Genomic DNA, 16,383 nt, shown 5'->3' with positions numbered 1-16,383 from the left:
TTTTATAAATTCTTTAATTATGTAAGGTTTTTCGTCCGCGGCCCACTGCAAAAAACCTTCTATGTTGCAGACCCCTGCTGTACGTAGTTAATAGCAGAGAAAATTGATAGTTTGTGGCTGTATCCTTAAAAAAACAATTTGAATGATTTCAGACTTTTACAACCCAGTGAAAAGGAAAATTTATTGCCTCTTGAAACTCTCAATTTTCGCTAAAAATAATGCAAATTTTTGGAAGAATTTTTCAATCGGATGAGTAGTTATAGACAGAATATGAATGTTCCTTTTTTTGTTATAGAACAGAATAAAAAGGATGAAAATGATGCTTTCAGTGAAATGAATGTAAAAAAAAATTTCCTATAAAATAAGAAAAGGTTGTAATTTAAAGAGCTTTCGTACGAAAGTCCATTTTTCTCATCCATCTCAATCGAGCTTATCGGAAGCAATACTTCACTATAGTTTATAATTTAATTTATTTTAATTTTATGTCTCTAGAATTTTTTTTAAAAAAGATTGGAAGGGGGGGGGGGGGGGCTTCGAGAAACAGAAAATTTGATTTTTCGTTCCATGGATGCAGAAACTGATTGAAGTTTATGTTCTTCAATCAAAAATTTTCTCTTTTGTCATTTTTAAAGTTATTAATAAAATGTTAAATGTTAACAGTTTTATAAGTATATGAAATTTTCACTCTTTTGCATGCGTAATATCACTTGATAAAAAATATTTCACAAGTAACTTATAAGTACTCAGTAAAAGCTTGTGAAATATTGTTCTGTTGTATAGATATTATCTACGCAAAGAATGGGACTTTCGCTTTTGAAAAATCGTTTTTATCTTTTAAAACATCAGTGGAATCTTTATATGCTGGATATTTGTATGTTTTCGTGTATAAATGTTTGGCAATAAAAGAATCTGGATGTTTTAACATGGATTGGTACAAATAACTTTTACAGTAAATTTTAACCAGGGACATTTTTGAAAAACAAACTATCATTTTTTAAAATTTTAAGGATTATTCAGTGGTTACTTCTGCAGATGAAAATTATTTGTCTTCAACATTCTGTATCTTTGCCTTCTTTCTGCCATCCACATAAATATATTATTTATCCTTTTATGTTTTCTTTCTCTTCTGTCTTCCCGTTTTCTCTTCTGTCTTTCTCCTTCATTCCCTTCTATTACTTTCCCTTCTGTCCTTCATTATTTCCTCTTCTTTCTTTTCTTTCTCTTTCCTTGCTTTTCTGTCGATCAGTTTTATTATTTCTCTCTTGTCTTTCTCTTCTTTCAGGCGCATTTTGACCTTATTGGTCCTTGCGCCAATAAAACCAAAATCCAAAATTCTCTTCTTTCTCTTTTCTCTTCAATCTTTCTCTCTATTTCATTTTTTGCATTCTTTCTTTCTCTTGTGCTTCGGTTTCTTTTCTTTTGTCTTTCTCTTTCCTTCCACTTCTTTCTACCTCTTTTTTCACTTCTTTCTTTTTCTTTTATTTTGTGTCTTTTTCTTTTCTCTTCAGTCTTCCTCTTTCTTTTCTTTCACTTTTTCTTTTCTCTTCTTTCTCTTTTATTTTCTGTCTTCCTCTTTCTTTTTCATTTCTCCCACCTTTTTCATCTGTCTCTCTTTTTCATTCTTTGCATTATGTCCTCTTCTTTTCCTTTCTACCAACTTTTTCTTTCTTTCTTTTCTCTTCTGTCTTTCTATTATTTATTTCATATTTAACTTTTTCTGATTTACCACATCTTTCTCAACTTATCTCTGTTGGCCTGCTATTGTTTCTCACTCTTTTCTTATAGTCTTTCCATTCTTTTCTGCTTCTACACTATTTCTTTATCCTTCATCTATTTTTCCTATTCTTTTCTTTCTTTATTTTTTTATCACGATTCCTTTTTCTTTCATCTTCCTATTTTAATCTTTTTTTTAATTTCTCTTATTTTTAGTTCTGATTCTCTTTTTTTACCTGCAGTTTCTTCTTATGCTCCTTTTACTTTCGTTTTCTTCACCTTTCTCTATTTCTTTCTTCCTCTCCTCTCAAATGACTGGAGTTTTCTCTTATTCTTTTTTTTCATTCTGTCTACTGTTTTTCAAATCTTTCATTTTCCGTATTGAGATCTTTTCTTCTCCTTTAAGTTGGTTAATTTTTTTTACACACTCATATTTAGATATTTTTTCCTTTCTTCACGTATCATTTTTCATAATTTTGCCTACCTCATCTATTGTTCCCAGATTTCGTTTTACGCTTATTCCTTCTTCCATTTTTTTATCATCCTCATTTTTTATTCTTCCGCTTCTTTTCTCGTCCTTTTTCGTTTGTAACCTTATTTTTCTCATTTATCACCCGTTTTTATTTCCAGTAATTTTATTTATTTATTGTAATTTCCTTTTTTTTTTTGCTCTCCATTTTCGAGTATTTTTCTTACTCATTTTATTTTTATTTACCTTTTTTTTTTCTTCCTTCCCTTTTTCTTTGTTTCACTTTTAACCAGTTCTTTATTTTTGTTGTCTTCTGTTGTCTTTCCCTTTATCTCTTTTCTTTTGAAAACATGATTTATTTTTTTAGTTTTTTTACCATTTTTGCAATATAAACTCATAAATATATTCATTCAGAAAAAAAGAAATGAAATTCAAACTTGTTATTTATTTCAACCACTTGCTTAAACAAAGGAAATTATAAAGTTTATTTTTTTTAATTAAAATAAACTAATGAAAAATAACAGAAAAAACTAAGAAAACAAAAAGGGAAAGCAATTTTTTTCGAGAACATGAGTAATTTTTCAAATCTTCTTCTTTTTTGTTGTCTTCCCCTAGGAACAATTTGAATTACGTAACAGAAGAGCTTAAAAATCCTTTCAAGTGAGTTTATAGATGAAGTTCTTTGATGAATAATTAACTGAATGCCATTTATATTACAATGACAATGCTTGGAGTAAAGTTTCAAATGAAACAAATTTTTATAATATCAATTCTTGTTGTTCTACTACACTTTATAATATGCACTAGAACTCTTTGCTTTTATTACACCAGTGTTAATACATCAGTGTTTTTGAACCTGTGGACTGTGAACCACCGGGGATCCGTAAGTACTTTGTAAGGGGTCCGCGGGATCATTTTTTCATTTACTACCATTGCATGAATGACACATTTTGTGCTGTGAAATTGCAACTTATTCAATTTTTTTATGATATTAAAATTGTAAAAAAACAATACACATTTGGTATTTTATGGAAGGAGGATGCCGAAATTGACTTCCTGACGTTACGGGGGAGGGGGATTCCGCAGTGCATTCACCTAACACTGACATCTCAAAAAGGTTGAGAAATACTGCTTTACAGTATCACTTCCACGCGTATGAATTTATCAATGAATTAAGAATAACATCTAAAATGCTTTATTATACAGGGTGGATACTATTGCCCTCCTAATAATTACATACGTTGTGAAAAACTAATATAGAAAAGTGTTTTCACAGTTTTTTGATTTTGACCAATATTTAAGGAGTTATAACGCTTCAAAAATTATTTCGTGACTTACATAAACATGGCATATCATTAACTTACATAAACTGACATAACCCTGCCAAGTTTACCGAACGTAAACTAAACTATAACCTGGCGTTTTAAAGCTCATAATAATTCTAATAGCCATAAGGGAAATCGAGAAAGCAAACCAATTTTTTTTCCCTTGTGTGTGTGCACTTTTCATTTTTACGCGGTTTTTATACATAAAAATAAAAATGTTTTTGCTTTAGTCGAGTTGCACAACTTCTGTTCACTTACAATTTTGAGATGATATTTTTTTTTTTTTGTGCCAATTCCAATTTAGAATTTTTCAAAGATTTGCATGTTGCATCACGGCTTTTGATTGTACATATTTCTGGAACACAATTGACTGGATTAGCACAATAAGCTTGTTGAATGAAATCGATCGCAGTTGCAAAAATTGTCAGGATAAGTTTAACAAATACAATTTAAAATTTTTGTGGCATCCAATTTATGTTATAAGTGTGTGTATAAAACAATATTCAAATATGGTTTTGAATATTGTTTTATACACACACTTATAACATGAATTGGATGCCACAAATATTTTAAACTGTATTTGTTTCATTTAGAAGAATGAACAGTAAAGAGATGGCTTTTATTTTCAAAATTGGAAGCAAAGGGGAGAGTCCATGCTTTTTTTCGGGAAAAAAAAAATTAAGAAACAGAGTACAGTAGACTGCGCTTATTAAAATCATGAATAATGTTATCATTTGGGTATTGTTATCCCTTTTCCAAAGAACGGAACGAACCAATACCATATATACATTAGATAGTTTTATTGTAATACCTCACAATGGCTGAACAAAAAAATTTCAGGATTTTAGCTTAAAAGAAAAAAAGAAGAGGTCCCGTTTTAAGAATTTAAAAAAAAAACCATTTTTCAACCAATTACGGCTATGTAGAAAAGGAAAACAGACATAAAAACCAACATTTCAGCACGATAAAAATCTTCATTAGAACGTGTAGAATTCGGTATGAAAATGTAATTCGATCAACAGAAAAAATCCGAGATCATTAATTATTTTGAATGTCAATTCATAAAATATTTAATTTGCTTAAAAGTTTCTGATTGAATCGTTATTTTTATTTTACTGTTTCCACACCGGTCAAGTTTCTTCACGCTACCATTTTAACATCCTTCATTGAAGCTTTCTACGCAAAACAGTTTTGATTAAATTTTAAAGTTGCTCAAAAATATATTTTCCGGTTTTATTGATCAACATGTAGACTAATTCGAAAGATTGGGTGAAAAAAAAACGATAGCACAGTGAACACATTATGCACTGTATGCACCTTCCCTCAAAAGATCTCTCTCATTTGACTAACACTTTACAGATCTACTGATGCATTTTCCGATATAGTAACGAAGATGACACGTAATAATAAGGTTATACTTCATTTCACATGAAGAGAAAAAGCGCCAATCATGGAAGAAGATGATCAGACTTGGCTTCTGAAGGGAAATAATATTTTAGTTCATTTCTTGGGCGGAGATACGAGGGGGGGGGGGCATTGCTCTCCCCCAGCGTCAAAGGTGTAGTCGACTGATCTAATGTATAAATAGAAATATAGAATTGTATAGATGAATTGGCATCATCCTCATCGTGCCCCCCAGCAATAATGACCGTGCCCCCCCCCCAGACCTTCAAGTCTATCTCCTCCTATGGTTCATTTGCAAAAAAGGCGTAATCCTCTGCTACGGAAGAGATTTACTTTCGTTGGGTGTTTGGCGCGTAACTGACCTTTACAAAATTGGCACGTTACGAGAATTCAAAACGTTATAACTCCCTTAATATTCGTCCGATCCTGAAACGAAAAACACTTTTCTGTATTAGTTTTTTACAAGCGTGTGTAATTATTGGGTAGTCGATAGTATCTACCCTGTGTATTATATATATATTTTTATAGCGGGCATCGACTGATAACCCTGATGAATATTTTGTCCAAAATCGTGTAATCGCTTTATTTATAGAAATCATTTCTATTTTTTTACATGTTTTTCTTTTGCGTAGAGATGTAAATGTCTAAAAAAAAACGTAACAATTTTAAAAACGTCTCTTTTAGAAATCTCCCCTTGGCTATAGCCATAGGCATACCGGTTGTTACGCTATGCTACGTGCTGGTGAACGTGGCTTATATGACAGTCATGTCCCCTGCGGAACTTCTAGCTTCTGAAGCTGTCGCCGTGGTAAGCACTGAAGTTCAATATACATAATTCCTATATGCTATAAATGATGTAAATTAGCTAGTAAAAACTTTATTTCTTTTGTTTGTTTTATTATTTCATGAGTTTTTTTTTTTTTTGGTTTTTTTTTTTTGTGTGGGCACATAGACGTGGGGAGCTCGTGTACTTGGCGTGATGTCTTTCGTGATGCCCATTTCAGTTGCTTTGAGCACATTTGGAGCTGGAAACGGTTCGTGCTTCACAGGCGGAAGGTGAGAAAGTAAATGTTAGTCATTAAAAAATGTTCGATATATCTTTGCTCGTGAAATACTTACCATTGTGGTTTCTTTCTTTTTTTTTAATGCTTGCGATAGGTTATGTTACGTGGCTGCTCGAGAGGGTCATTTGGTGGATATTCTGTCGTATTTACACGTCCACAGACTGACACCTTCACCTGCGCTCATCTTCAACGTGAGTAAAGGGTAATCTCTTCTAAATTCTCTCTTCGTGATGCCACATAGCGATAATAAATACCTCTCTTTCTTAGGCATTCCTGGCACTGTGCATGATCATTCCTGGGGACATCGTCGGGCTCATAGATTTTTTCAGTTTCACCGCTTGGCTCTCGTATGGAGCGACATTCCTATCGCTCATAGTCATGCGACATACCAAGAAAGACCATCCACGGCCTTACAAGGTTCGAAACACCTTACTATTACCTGAACTGAGTTCAATGTAACTTTTGTAGAGAGTTTTAAATACATTATGATTTTTTTTTTGCAATCTTATTTTTCAGGTTCCGATAGCAATCGCGTATATAGTCTTCTTCATCTCGATATTCCTGGTGATTGCTCCGATCGCGCAGGATCCACAGATTGAATATCTTTACGCATCGCTCTTCATCCTGTCGGGCCTCGTCATTTACATTCCCTTCGTTCACTACAGGATGCAGCTCAAGCTAATGGGTGAGTTTTACGAGTAATGTAACAGGACATTAAGATTCGACCGGGGTCTTCTCTCGAACTGTAAGTTATTTTATATCCTAAGTGAATAGTTAACTAGACAATAATCAGGGGCGTACGCAGGATTTACCTGTGGAGAGGGCATACCGTGTTTTTTTTAGGGGGGAGGGCTGTTCACAAGTAATCTTTTCCATATTTTGCATTTATTTTTTATTTAAATTAATAACTTCAGAAAGAATTTTAAATGAACAGCAATTTTTAACTCATAAAGGTATTTTCTTTCGATATTTAAAAGTTTTTACGAAAAGATTTAACAATATTTTAAATTTTGTAACGTCTTCGGATGACGGGCACGGTTCTCCCATGCAAATCTCTCACTTCCCTGCGTACGCCTTGAACTATAATAAATATTTCTACAAGCTCTCATTAGCTACGATAAAGTTTTGTAGATTAGAAACACTTTGAAAATGTGTACGCTATCTCTTCGGAAGTTTTAATATTTTTATTATACAAGGGTTAATTGAAAAAATACCCCCTTAATTAGGTGGTTTTTTTTTTATCTTTATTGTAAGCGTATAGTGCTGACGAACTTTGAAGTACAGTACCAGGAGAATTAAATCGTTGTATAATAAATATATTTTGAATTTTTTTTTTTTGGTTTGAAGCTTCAATTAGAACTAAAATGATCTACCGAAAAATTTTCATGTTAATTATGTCATTTTTTCATAATGTGGTATTGAAAGGGTTAAAATCTGCATTTTTTTTTTTTTCCTTTGTGATTTCCCTCTGTGCATTCACTTTCATTTCACAACTGTGATTATTTTCTCTATCTTTTTTTGAATTTCTACTCTTGATTAGGTCATGTGACCACGTTCTGCCAACTGCTTCTAGAAGTAGCGCCAACGCATTACGTACCTGACTGAACAAGCATGGATAATGGATGGAAGAAGAAGATCAAGAAGAAGGAATTTTAAAAAAAATGGAAGAGCCCCCCATTACACGAATTTCTTCTGAATAACAACCAAAACAACGTGAAACGAAGTACAACAAACAATAAGTGATATCTTATACATATTAAATATATAAATACGGCTCACACTATCACATGCGTAATGTTAATTTATAATATACATGAAATAACAGAGAGGTCCATTCACTTCATTTCAGTGTATGATAATTCCACTGACATCGAATGCTGTCATAGAATTCACAGAAACAAAAAATTCATTTCATCGTTTAAAAAAAATGGTTTGAGTCTCAAATGAGAAATTTAAAGAATAAACACATTGGTTATTTTAAACTCGATTTGGATTCACTCCCGGAAGATCTATTACTGGTTTTTAAGAATCTAAATTTTCGGAAGTAATTTAATGTTTTATACGGTTAAACGAGCAATGATCGTTTGTTGTTGGGTTTTTTTGCGAGAATATACCCGTGATTGTATGTGATGCAATAATGTGGCAAATGGGTTTGATACATGAGAAAAATTCTGTTTTATTGGGCGTTGTTCTGGGGGGGGGGGGGGGGGGGGAAGAGAGAGAATTAGACAATTGGTAACACGTGAAGCATTTTTCTTGCCAATAAAGTCGGTGTCGGAAGCTTGGCTATTTTCTATATCGCCAGTAGTGTGATAACACCATATAGAAGTTGCATGGTGCAATAATTGTAGGGTTGTCAGATCTTGCTATACACATGAGATCGTTCTGTATTTTAAAAAATTTCCCGCGACGCTTGTATGCTTTAATTTTCATTTTTGACGAAATGGATTTTTTAACCATTAATAACCGCTTACTAATCTTTGAGTTATTAATGGAGGAACATATACCAATGGAGTACGTAAAAACAACACAAAAATATGTAATATAAAAGTTATATTCTAGGCCTACAAATGGCAAACTTTTAATTAGGATGTTGGGACTGTGTAAATTTCCTGTTGCATCCATCCTTCCGAAAGATTCGAAATCGCATACGTGATGGGAACCCGGGTGCATATGTTTCTTCCGATTCAAGCGTTTATTTCAGACAATCGTCCCAAGAAGGCCTCACTCAAACAGGGCCGTCTTAAGAGCATTATGTCCCCTCCATCTGACTAGAAATGCCTACTCACTAATTTATATGCTTACTTTCGAAAATCTTAAGCAGAGTGTTTAATTATCATGATACCCCCCCCCCCACACCCGCACTAGAGACCCACGGACCGTTTCCGGGTGGGTACTACGATAAGATGGCACTGCACTCAAGTAGTGTATTTGCCACTGCCGCTACCACCACCAAGATTTTTCTACTTCGGTTCCAGGTTGTTACTGTCACCTCTCAGAAGCACAAAAAAAAAAAACAGTTTCAGTTTCATTCAAAATCCCTGTCAAGCGGAGTGCTGTTGAATGTTCAGTTATTGCAGTAGCGTCATCTGTTACCTACAGAAATAAGCAACTTCCGACAAGCGATATGCTACTATATATTCTTTTTTAAGGTAACAAACAGCTCGCAGAAAAAAAAATATGTGTGTGTTCCGTATTTTAATTTCTAGATCTGGCAATCCTAAATGCAATTAATTCACTTCGAATAGGAAATAGACCCTTCTGTGTTTGGAATACACAAGGATCCAGTGATGAAATACACGATCCAAATTAGGACTAGAAGTCATTCAATAAAACTGAAATTTTCTAGAACACACGATAAGTTTCCTAATTATAAAAAACTGTAATACTATATAATTATATATATATACATTATCAGGCCGAAATATCATTCAAGTATCAATTTCAAATATCATTGAGCCGTATAACAAGCCGAAATATCATTCAAGTATCAATTTCAAATATTCAATGCAAATTCAATGAATTTCAATTTGAAGGCTACACTGTCAAAACAAATGTCAGAAAAATACACCGATTACAGTGAAATTGAAATTTAAAAAAAGTTAATTTTATACATATATATATACATACAAAACTTACAATAAAAATTCTTCAGCGCAACATGAAATTTGTTATTGTTATTTTATATGCATCTCACGAGTGATTGTCCAAGAAATGTAAATTCCATAAAGTTTAACATTCGAAGCATTTTTTGTGAATTTGATTTTTGTTTTTCGCCCTCTCCTACAAATGGACATGGACTGCAAACAATTGTTGTGAAATAGGATAATAATAATAATTGTTGTGAAAATTTTTTGATGTGATCCGATTTGTTTTGATAAGAAAATAAATATTAATATAAAATTTAGTAAGTATTAAAATAAGGCATTATATATATATATATGTATAAAGAAAAAAAAAAGTTGCTGTTGCTATTGGAAATTTAATGGGGAAAAAAACCACGAAAATTTTGTTTTGTAGAGGCATATTTTTTACTGTTGTTTCTTGAATGTATTATGTTACGAATAAAAATAAGAATAAAAAAGAAACATTGTGAAAATAGCAGTGGAACAACAGTCTGATTTTCTGTTGGGTAAACATTTCAGATAGATCGTTTTTTTTTAAATCCCATTTAATTACAATAACGCCAATGGTAGTCCTATTAGCCATTGTTGCCGATTCGGTAATTTAGTTGAGAAAGAGTTTCTCATTGCAAAGGGCCGTCTTCGGTGTGCCTTCATTTTCTCAACGTTTCCCCTAGAAACGTTGATGAAACGTTGAAACGGGGGCGATCTCCCCGTTAGAAAGTCTCGCCACAGAGAGCAACAGGCCTACAAACAGTACAAATATTCAGTCACTACACATCACTCACTTCACTTCTGAAATATAGATGGCAAATCATACACAACACTAGATACGCCCTCAGACTGTTAGGTACACACACTTACAATTCCGGCACAATTCACTAGGTAGTAAATGATGGCCCTATGGCAATAGACCTGAGTTGTGCTCGGTTTGAAAAAAAAAAAAAAAAAGAACGTTTCCCCTAACCCTGGTGGTTGGCATATATCCGAAGGCTTATTATTAATTGCAATGGATAAGATTCGTTTCTCTGGCGTATTTTGTAAAACTTTCAAATTCTGACTGGCCAATGACAGCAGCGTGCACAAGCCCCAGCCTTTTCCAGCCTTTCATATCTGAAGTCTGTTCGTAAACCGGATTGTTCGCAAACCGAAATAATTTTTCCCATATGAATTAATGTAAAATGGATAAATTCGCTACTGAGACCCGAAGATTTCTAGTGTCAATTTTTAAAACGCTACTTTTTACGCTCAAGAGCATATACCTACCCCAAAACATTCACAAATGTTTTGATCCGCTGATTGGGATATACAGTGGTTTATAACGTTTCTCAAAAACTCGCCGCGAAAAATGCTTTATGCAGGACGCTTCTATGAGTATTAGTAAGAGTCGAAACCACGAAAATAAGTCGTTATAAGAGGGAAATCGTTTCAAGTGGGAATGTTATAAGCGGGATCCACTGTATCGTACCCCACCCCACCGTCGTGTACTATAGTGGCGAATTTTTCCTTCTATTCCTTGCTTCATAGCAAAAGAAAATGTTTTCAGTCCCACCGTAAGCCGCTGTGGTGGACTCGCATCCCGAGGTCCCAGTGGTGGTCAGCTAAAGTTGGTTTTCTGTGGTTCCCAACTTCGAGACGTGAATGCGATCCGATCTCCCCGTTAAAAGGTCTCGCCACCGAGAACAGGTCTGAAAAGGGTACAAATATTCAATCATTATATTTCACTTCTCAAATATAGATGGCAGCACTGAAAAATCAGCCGCAACACTAGATACGCACTCAAACTGTTAGGTACATGTACTCACACTTCGGCTCAACTCAGTCGGTAGTAGTCGGTAGCCCGTGATGATAGACCGGAGTTGTGCTCTATTTGAAAGAAAGGAATAGTCCCACCTTCAGTGGGAACCACCTCATGTTTTCTTCCTGGCGAAAGTGAGAGGCCCACCCACCTCAGGGATATCAGAACTTTCAACCACAGTGTCTTTGCTTTTTGTTCTCCTCCCTTCCCCCACCCCCGAACCAACAAAACTTTTTTCTTTCTTTCAAACCGAATACAAGTCAGGTCTATCATAGGCTGACCATATTTCCTCAAGAGAAATACGGAACATTACCAATTATCGCCAAAAACGACGCCAAAACCAAACAAAGTTGCCAAATATTGGTGAAATTACGGAATGGCGGGAAATGATGCATTACTGCAAATTGCAGTGGATTAAAATGCATTCCACGAAAAAAAAAACGTTCACCAAGGCAAATGTGGGAGATTAATATTCTCATATACAGTCGTAATTATCATAAAATAATGTATGAGTTGAAAAATATAGTCAATCTTGGACTTCAATAAAAAATAAAAATGCGAGTAGCCTTCGTATAAAATACGGGAAAAACTGGGACACTTTTGCCAAAAAGTCGGGACGGCCAAAAAAACAGAAAATACCGGGACTGTCCCGGGAAATACAGAACGTATGGTCACCCTAGTCTATCACCATCTATGGGCGATTTACTACCTTGTGAGTTATCCGGAAGTGTTACTGTGTGTGTGTACCTAACAGTCTGAATGCGTATGTAGTGTTGTTTGATTTTTCAGTGCTGCCATAAATATTTCAGTAGTGATCAATCTTTTTTTCCTTTCTTTCTTTCTTCTTCCCTCTGAGTTCTGCGATAAGCAAAATAGCACAAATTGCACCATCAAAATAAAGTAAAAGAAAAAGAAATATATGGGTCAAACTGATCCTACCAAAACATTGGTAAAAAAAAAAATTTTAGAATTTTTTTTATATTTTCGAATCGAAATGGAATTTAAGCGCGGCAGGTGAGACGCTTGAAAGCTGGGTCTACACCAGAGGGATGTAGAGACATATTGCTAACTGAGGAAGCCAAAGATACTAACACTTCACATGTTTGCGATGGTATTTATTCCGCCATGATTATGATAGTGCTCGCTCTCTCTATCTCGCTTTCATAATAACGTTGTTAAAAATTTCAGTTTTCAATTCAGTCAAACCCTAGTCATACTGAAAAACAAATTTATGCTTGTGAACATCAAGCTTTGAGATAATAAGCCAGTATTTCCCAACCTTTTGAAGTACGCGGCACCCTTGGGAATTACATTAAAACCTTGGGGCACCCTTCCTTGAAAACAGAATACAATATACTACAACAAAAATCACTGAGTAAAAATACATCAACAGAGTTTTGTTCGATTAACCATTAATGTGAAACTTGTGACTGATGCTTAGAGCACACATACTTGATACAGTTGACATCGAAACACGCATATCGTCCTCGAAGTCTTGCAGTCTATTTCTTGCTTTGTATTTTATTGCCGTCATAGCAGAAAAATCTTGCTCGCATAGATATGATGTTGAAAAGAGCAAAAGTACGTTAATTGCTTTCTTCATTACATTAGGAGACTCTTCTCTCAATCCAAACCAAAAAGCAGCCACCGACGCCTCACTCTTGGTGAACTTACCTTTGAGTGTAGAATCAGCGCAAAGATCAATGAATTCATCTCGTTCGCAAGCAGTGAGTTCTATTTCCTCCGCATTGTCTGCGAAATCAAATGGTGAGACAACCCAGTCGAGATTCTCAGTGGAAAGTATGTATCCATTGCCAAACTTGATAAGTCATGACAAATGAGGTCTTTCAGCTTACAAAGATCTTCATCTCCTGCCAGATTAAGAAGAGATGGAAAGTTCGACAGATCTCCTTTCTGAGAATGAGACCTCCAAGAACCAAGTTTTCTTTTAAAACCTTCCATTTTATTGGTTGAGGAAACTATTTTTTCATGTCGACCCTGCATTGAAACATTAAGTTCATTCAGCTTATCAAAAAATATCTGGCAAATACGACAGAGAGTTCCAAATACCATGAATCACTTTTTTAGTAACAGCTCATAAAATGTTCCTAGATTTCCATTCTTAAAAAAGTTTTCACCTGTTCTTTGAGTTTGAGAAATCGGTTCAATACACGACCTCGCGATAACCACCTTACTTCTGTGTGAAGAAATAACAAAGAGGTATGAGCTGCATACGTTTCGCGACATAACTGTACGAAAATCCTGCTCTTCAAAGATCGAGACTTGATGTAGTTCACCATTTTCACAACTTGGTTAAAAACTACAGTAAACTCTTCATTACACGCTGTCACGACTAATGCCTCTCTGTGCAAAAAACAGTTATAATAAGGATAAATTTTCATCGAGAGCTCTGGCAGTAAAACTTTTAAATTTCCCAGATATAGACAGTGCACATCCGTACATATACCATAACAGTCTTTCCATAAAAGATAATTATTATTGAGATAGGAAGTAATACACACGAAAATATCATGGCCTGTAGTTGCGGACTCCAGCGGTTATAGAACAGAAACTGCTCACTGGTAGCTTTTTCATCAATATATCTGATAAACCCAAAGAGCTGCGGTTTGTCACCAATATCGATATTACTTCACCAAACACCAACTCTGTGGCTTTATCGCTATTTTGCAATTTACTGCCTTTAATGAGATGGGTTGGAAATGAAGGCGCTGTCTATCGGTGGTCGCCACAAGTTCGTTACGGAAAAAATATCTATTACCACCCTTTGGTTCGAACCCGGGGCCGTGACAACAACCTTCACGGTGGTAGACGAGCATCTTACCACTACGCCACTCGGGCGTTCAATATCGGTACTGTTATCTACTTGCAACGCAAGTTTTCTATGAGATTTTATTTTCTTCACGAGTTGCTCATTGATATTGCATGAAATTTCAGATATCCTGCGGCTGATTGTATTTTTAGAAAGAACTTTCGAAACTATCAGCTGCTCCTTCGCCAAGTATTGTTGAAACAATAATTTCACATGTAGGGCCAATGATTTCCTCTCCAAGAACATGAGGCATAAGTGTTTCACCACAAACTATAGACACAGGGAGAGATATCTGCCATGCATGAGAGTAACTAATGCGACTTTATTTTAAGACCTTAAGAGGACCGTAATATTTTTTGATTTATTTCCGTAATATCTCGCGGCACCCCTTAGCCAATGAGGCTTTTTGGATCACGTGATATTTTGAGGGACATACAAGATATCCAATTTGGTGACTTTCTGTGCGATTTATGAAAGAAACAAATCTAAATTAAAGAAACATAGAAATGAATCGTTTTTTATTCTTTTTAATGGGAGCCAGAAATTTTGAATTTTTTTTCAACTTCAAGCTATCGATCTGCCTGTTTTTCCTTCAAAAAATGCTTGCTTAAAGTTGCGGTTCTTCGATGTAATTTGTATGGGCCTATAATTAATTTGAAAACATCCTAAACTATATGGATTGATGCAATTGGATAATATAAGGCAACACGGAGACATTAATTCTCATTTTCCCGCTTGAGAAGATATAAATAAAAATTTGAAATATCAATGTTATTTCATGAATATCCACCTCATAGGCTTCGTATCTCTAAGCGAGCTCAGTATTTCGAAAACCAAAGATTTAATTCAATTTTTAAAATTATTGATGTGACAAAAAACCCCACCAAATCTGCGCATTTCTACATTAAAATCGGCAATTTTAATACTGATTTCTATGAGGATCACCCTTTTCCTGACCCTGAAAGTGATGCTGGTGATTATGACGTCATTCAAAAAACCTCATAGGGAGTATTGAAAATGTGGCACACCATTATAAAGGCATAAATATTATACATATACTGACAGCATTGAACAAATGACAAACCATTGTAAAGGCATAAAACACGTCTGAAACGCATTGCTAGGGAACCACGGTAACCAAAGTAAACGTTCGGAAAGTGATTGTTGAGGCCCAAAAACCATTGTTGCCCAACGGTTTTTTTGCCCATTTGGGGCATTTGCCCTGCTCTGACGAAATTTTAAGCCTATCGTTTAAGTCGGGTCCCATTTGTTATATATGCAAAATTTGGCGACGATCGATCTAAAATTGTAGATTTGTATAGAGAACATACACACACACAGACAGAAAATTAATTTTATATATATAGACTAGCTATAATACCCGGCGCTGCCGGGGTTTTCTTCAGTGAGGCTTTTTTAAGGGGCGTTAGGTATTTTGATGCCCCCCCCCCCCTGAACTTCAAGTTATCGAGATCTGCCTGTTTTCAGCCTCCAAAAATGTTTAATTAAAGCTGTGGAATGTTTCGATGTACTTTTACGGTCTTCATAATTAATTTTAAATTATTAATTAATTAATTTTAATCAAAAGACAATACGGAGACATTAATTTTCATGCTTGAGAAGATATAAATAAAAAGTTGAAATCAATGTTATTGCATGGATATCCAACTCAAAAAGCCGGTCCGGCTAATTACTTCATATTTAATCTTCTGGGCTTCGTATATCTCTAAGCGAATTCAATAATTCAAAAATCGAGAATTCTATACAATTTTTAAAATTACTGATGTGGCAGGAAACCCCCACTAAATTTCCGCATTTCTGCATTAAAATCGGCAATTTTACAACTGATTTCCATGAGATCATCCTTTGCCTGTCCCTCAAAGTGATGCTGATGATGACTCTGACGACTATTGAAAAAGCGGCAAGCCATTGTAAAGGCATAAAACACGTCTGAAACGCATTGCTAGGGAACCACGGTAACCAAAGTAAACGTTCGGAAAGTGATTGTTGAGGCCCAAAAACCATTGTTGCCCTACGGTTTTTTGCCCATTTGGGGCATTTGCCCTGGTCTGACGAAATTTTAAAGTAGCCTATCGTTCAAGTCGGGTCCCATTTGGTATATATGCAAAATTTGGCGACGATCGATCTAAAATTGTA

At 34.8% G+C, this 16,383-nt stretch overlaps 1 protein-coding gene across 3 annotated transcripts in view; it reads left to right on the top strand.

Moving 5' to 3' along the window:
• The window catches only part of sbm (L-type amino acid transporter sobremesa), a 68,855-nt gene extending 60,672 nt beyond the window's left edge, over positions 1 to 8,183 (top strand). For all 3 annotated transcript variants that reach the window (XM_089251233.1, XM_089251234.1, XM_089251235.1), the window contains 7 exons: positions 2,798 to 2,842; positions 5,596 to 5,719; positions 5,864 to 5,967; positions 6,070 to 6,166; positions 6,243 to 6,392; positions 6,492 to 6,660; positions 7,516 to 8,183. In XM_089251233.1, coding sequence (XP_089107359.1) covers positions 2,798 to 2,842; positions 5,596 to 5,719; positions 5,864 to 5,967; positions 6,070 to 6,166; positions 6,243 to 6,392; positions 6,492 to 6,660; positions 7,516 to 7,580 — 754 coding nt within the window. In that variant the 3' untranslated portion in view covers positions 7,581 to 8,183. The remainder of the gene's footprint in view (positions 1 to 2,797; positions 2,843 to 5,595; positions 5,720 to 5,863; positions 5,968 to 6,069; positions 6,167 to 6,242; positions 6,393 to 6,491; positions 6,661 to 7,515) is intronic.
• Positions 8,184 to 16,383: the final 8,200 nt, after the last annotated feature.

The sequence above is a fragment of the Pholcus phalangioides genome, unplaced genomic scaffold, assembly GCF_987345545.1.
Source record: "Pholcus phalangioides strain wild (caught in Gottingen) unplaced genomic scaffold, Ppha-v1.0 ptg000024l_1, whole genome shotgun sequence".
Taxonomy (NCBI): domain Eukaryota; kingdom Metazoa; phylum Arthropoda; class Arachnida; order Araneae; family Pholcidae; genus Pholcus; species Pholcus phalangioides.
Note: the sequence above shows the minus strand (reverse complement) of the source record. Positions and strands in the feature narration are given on the sequence as shown.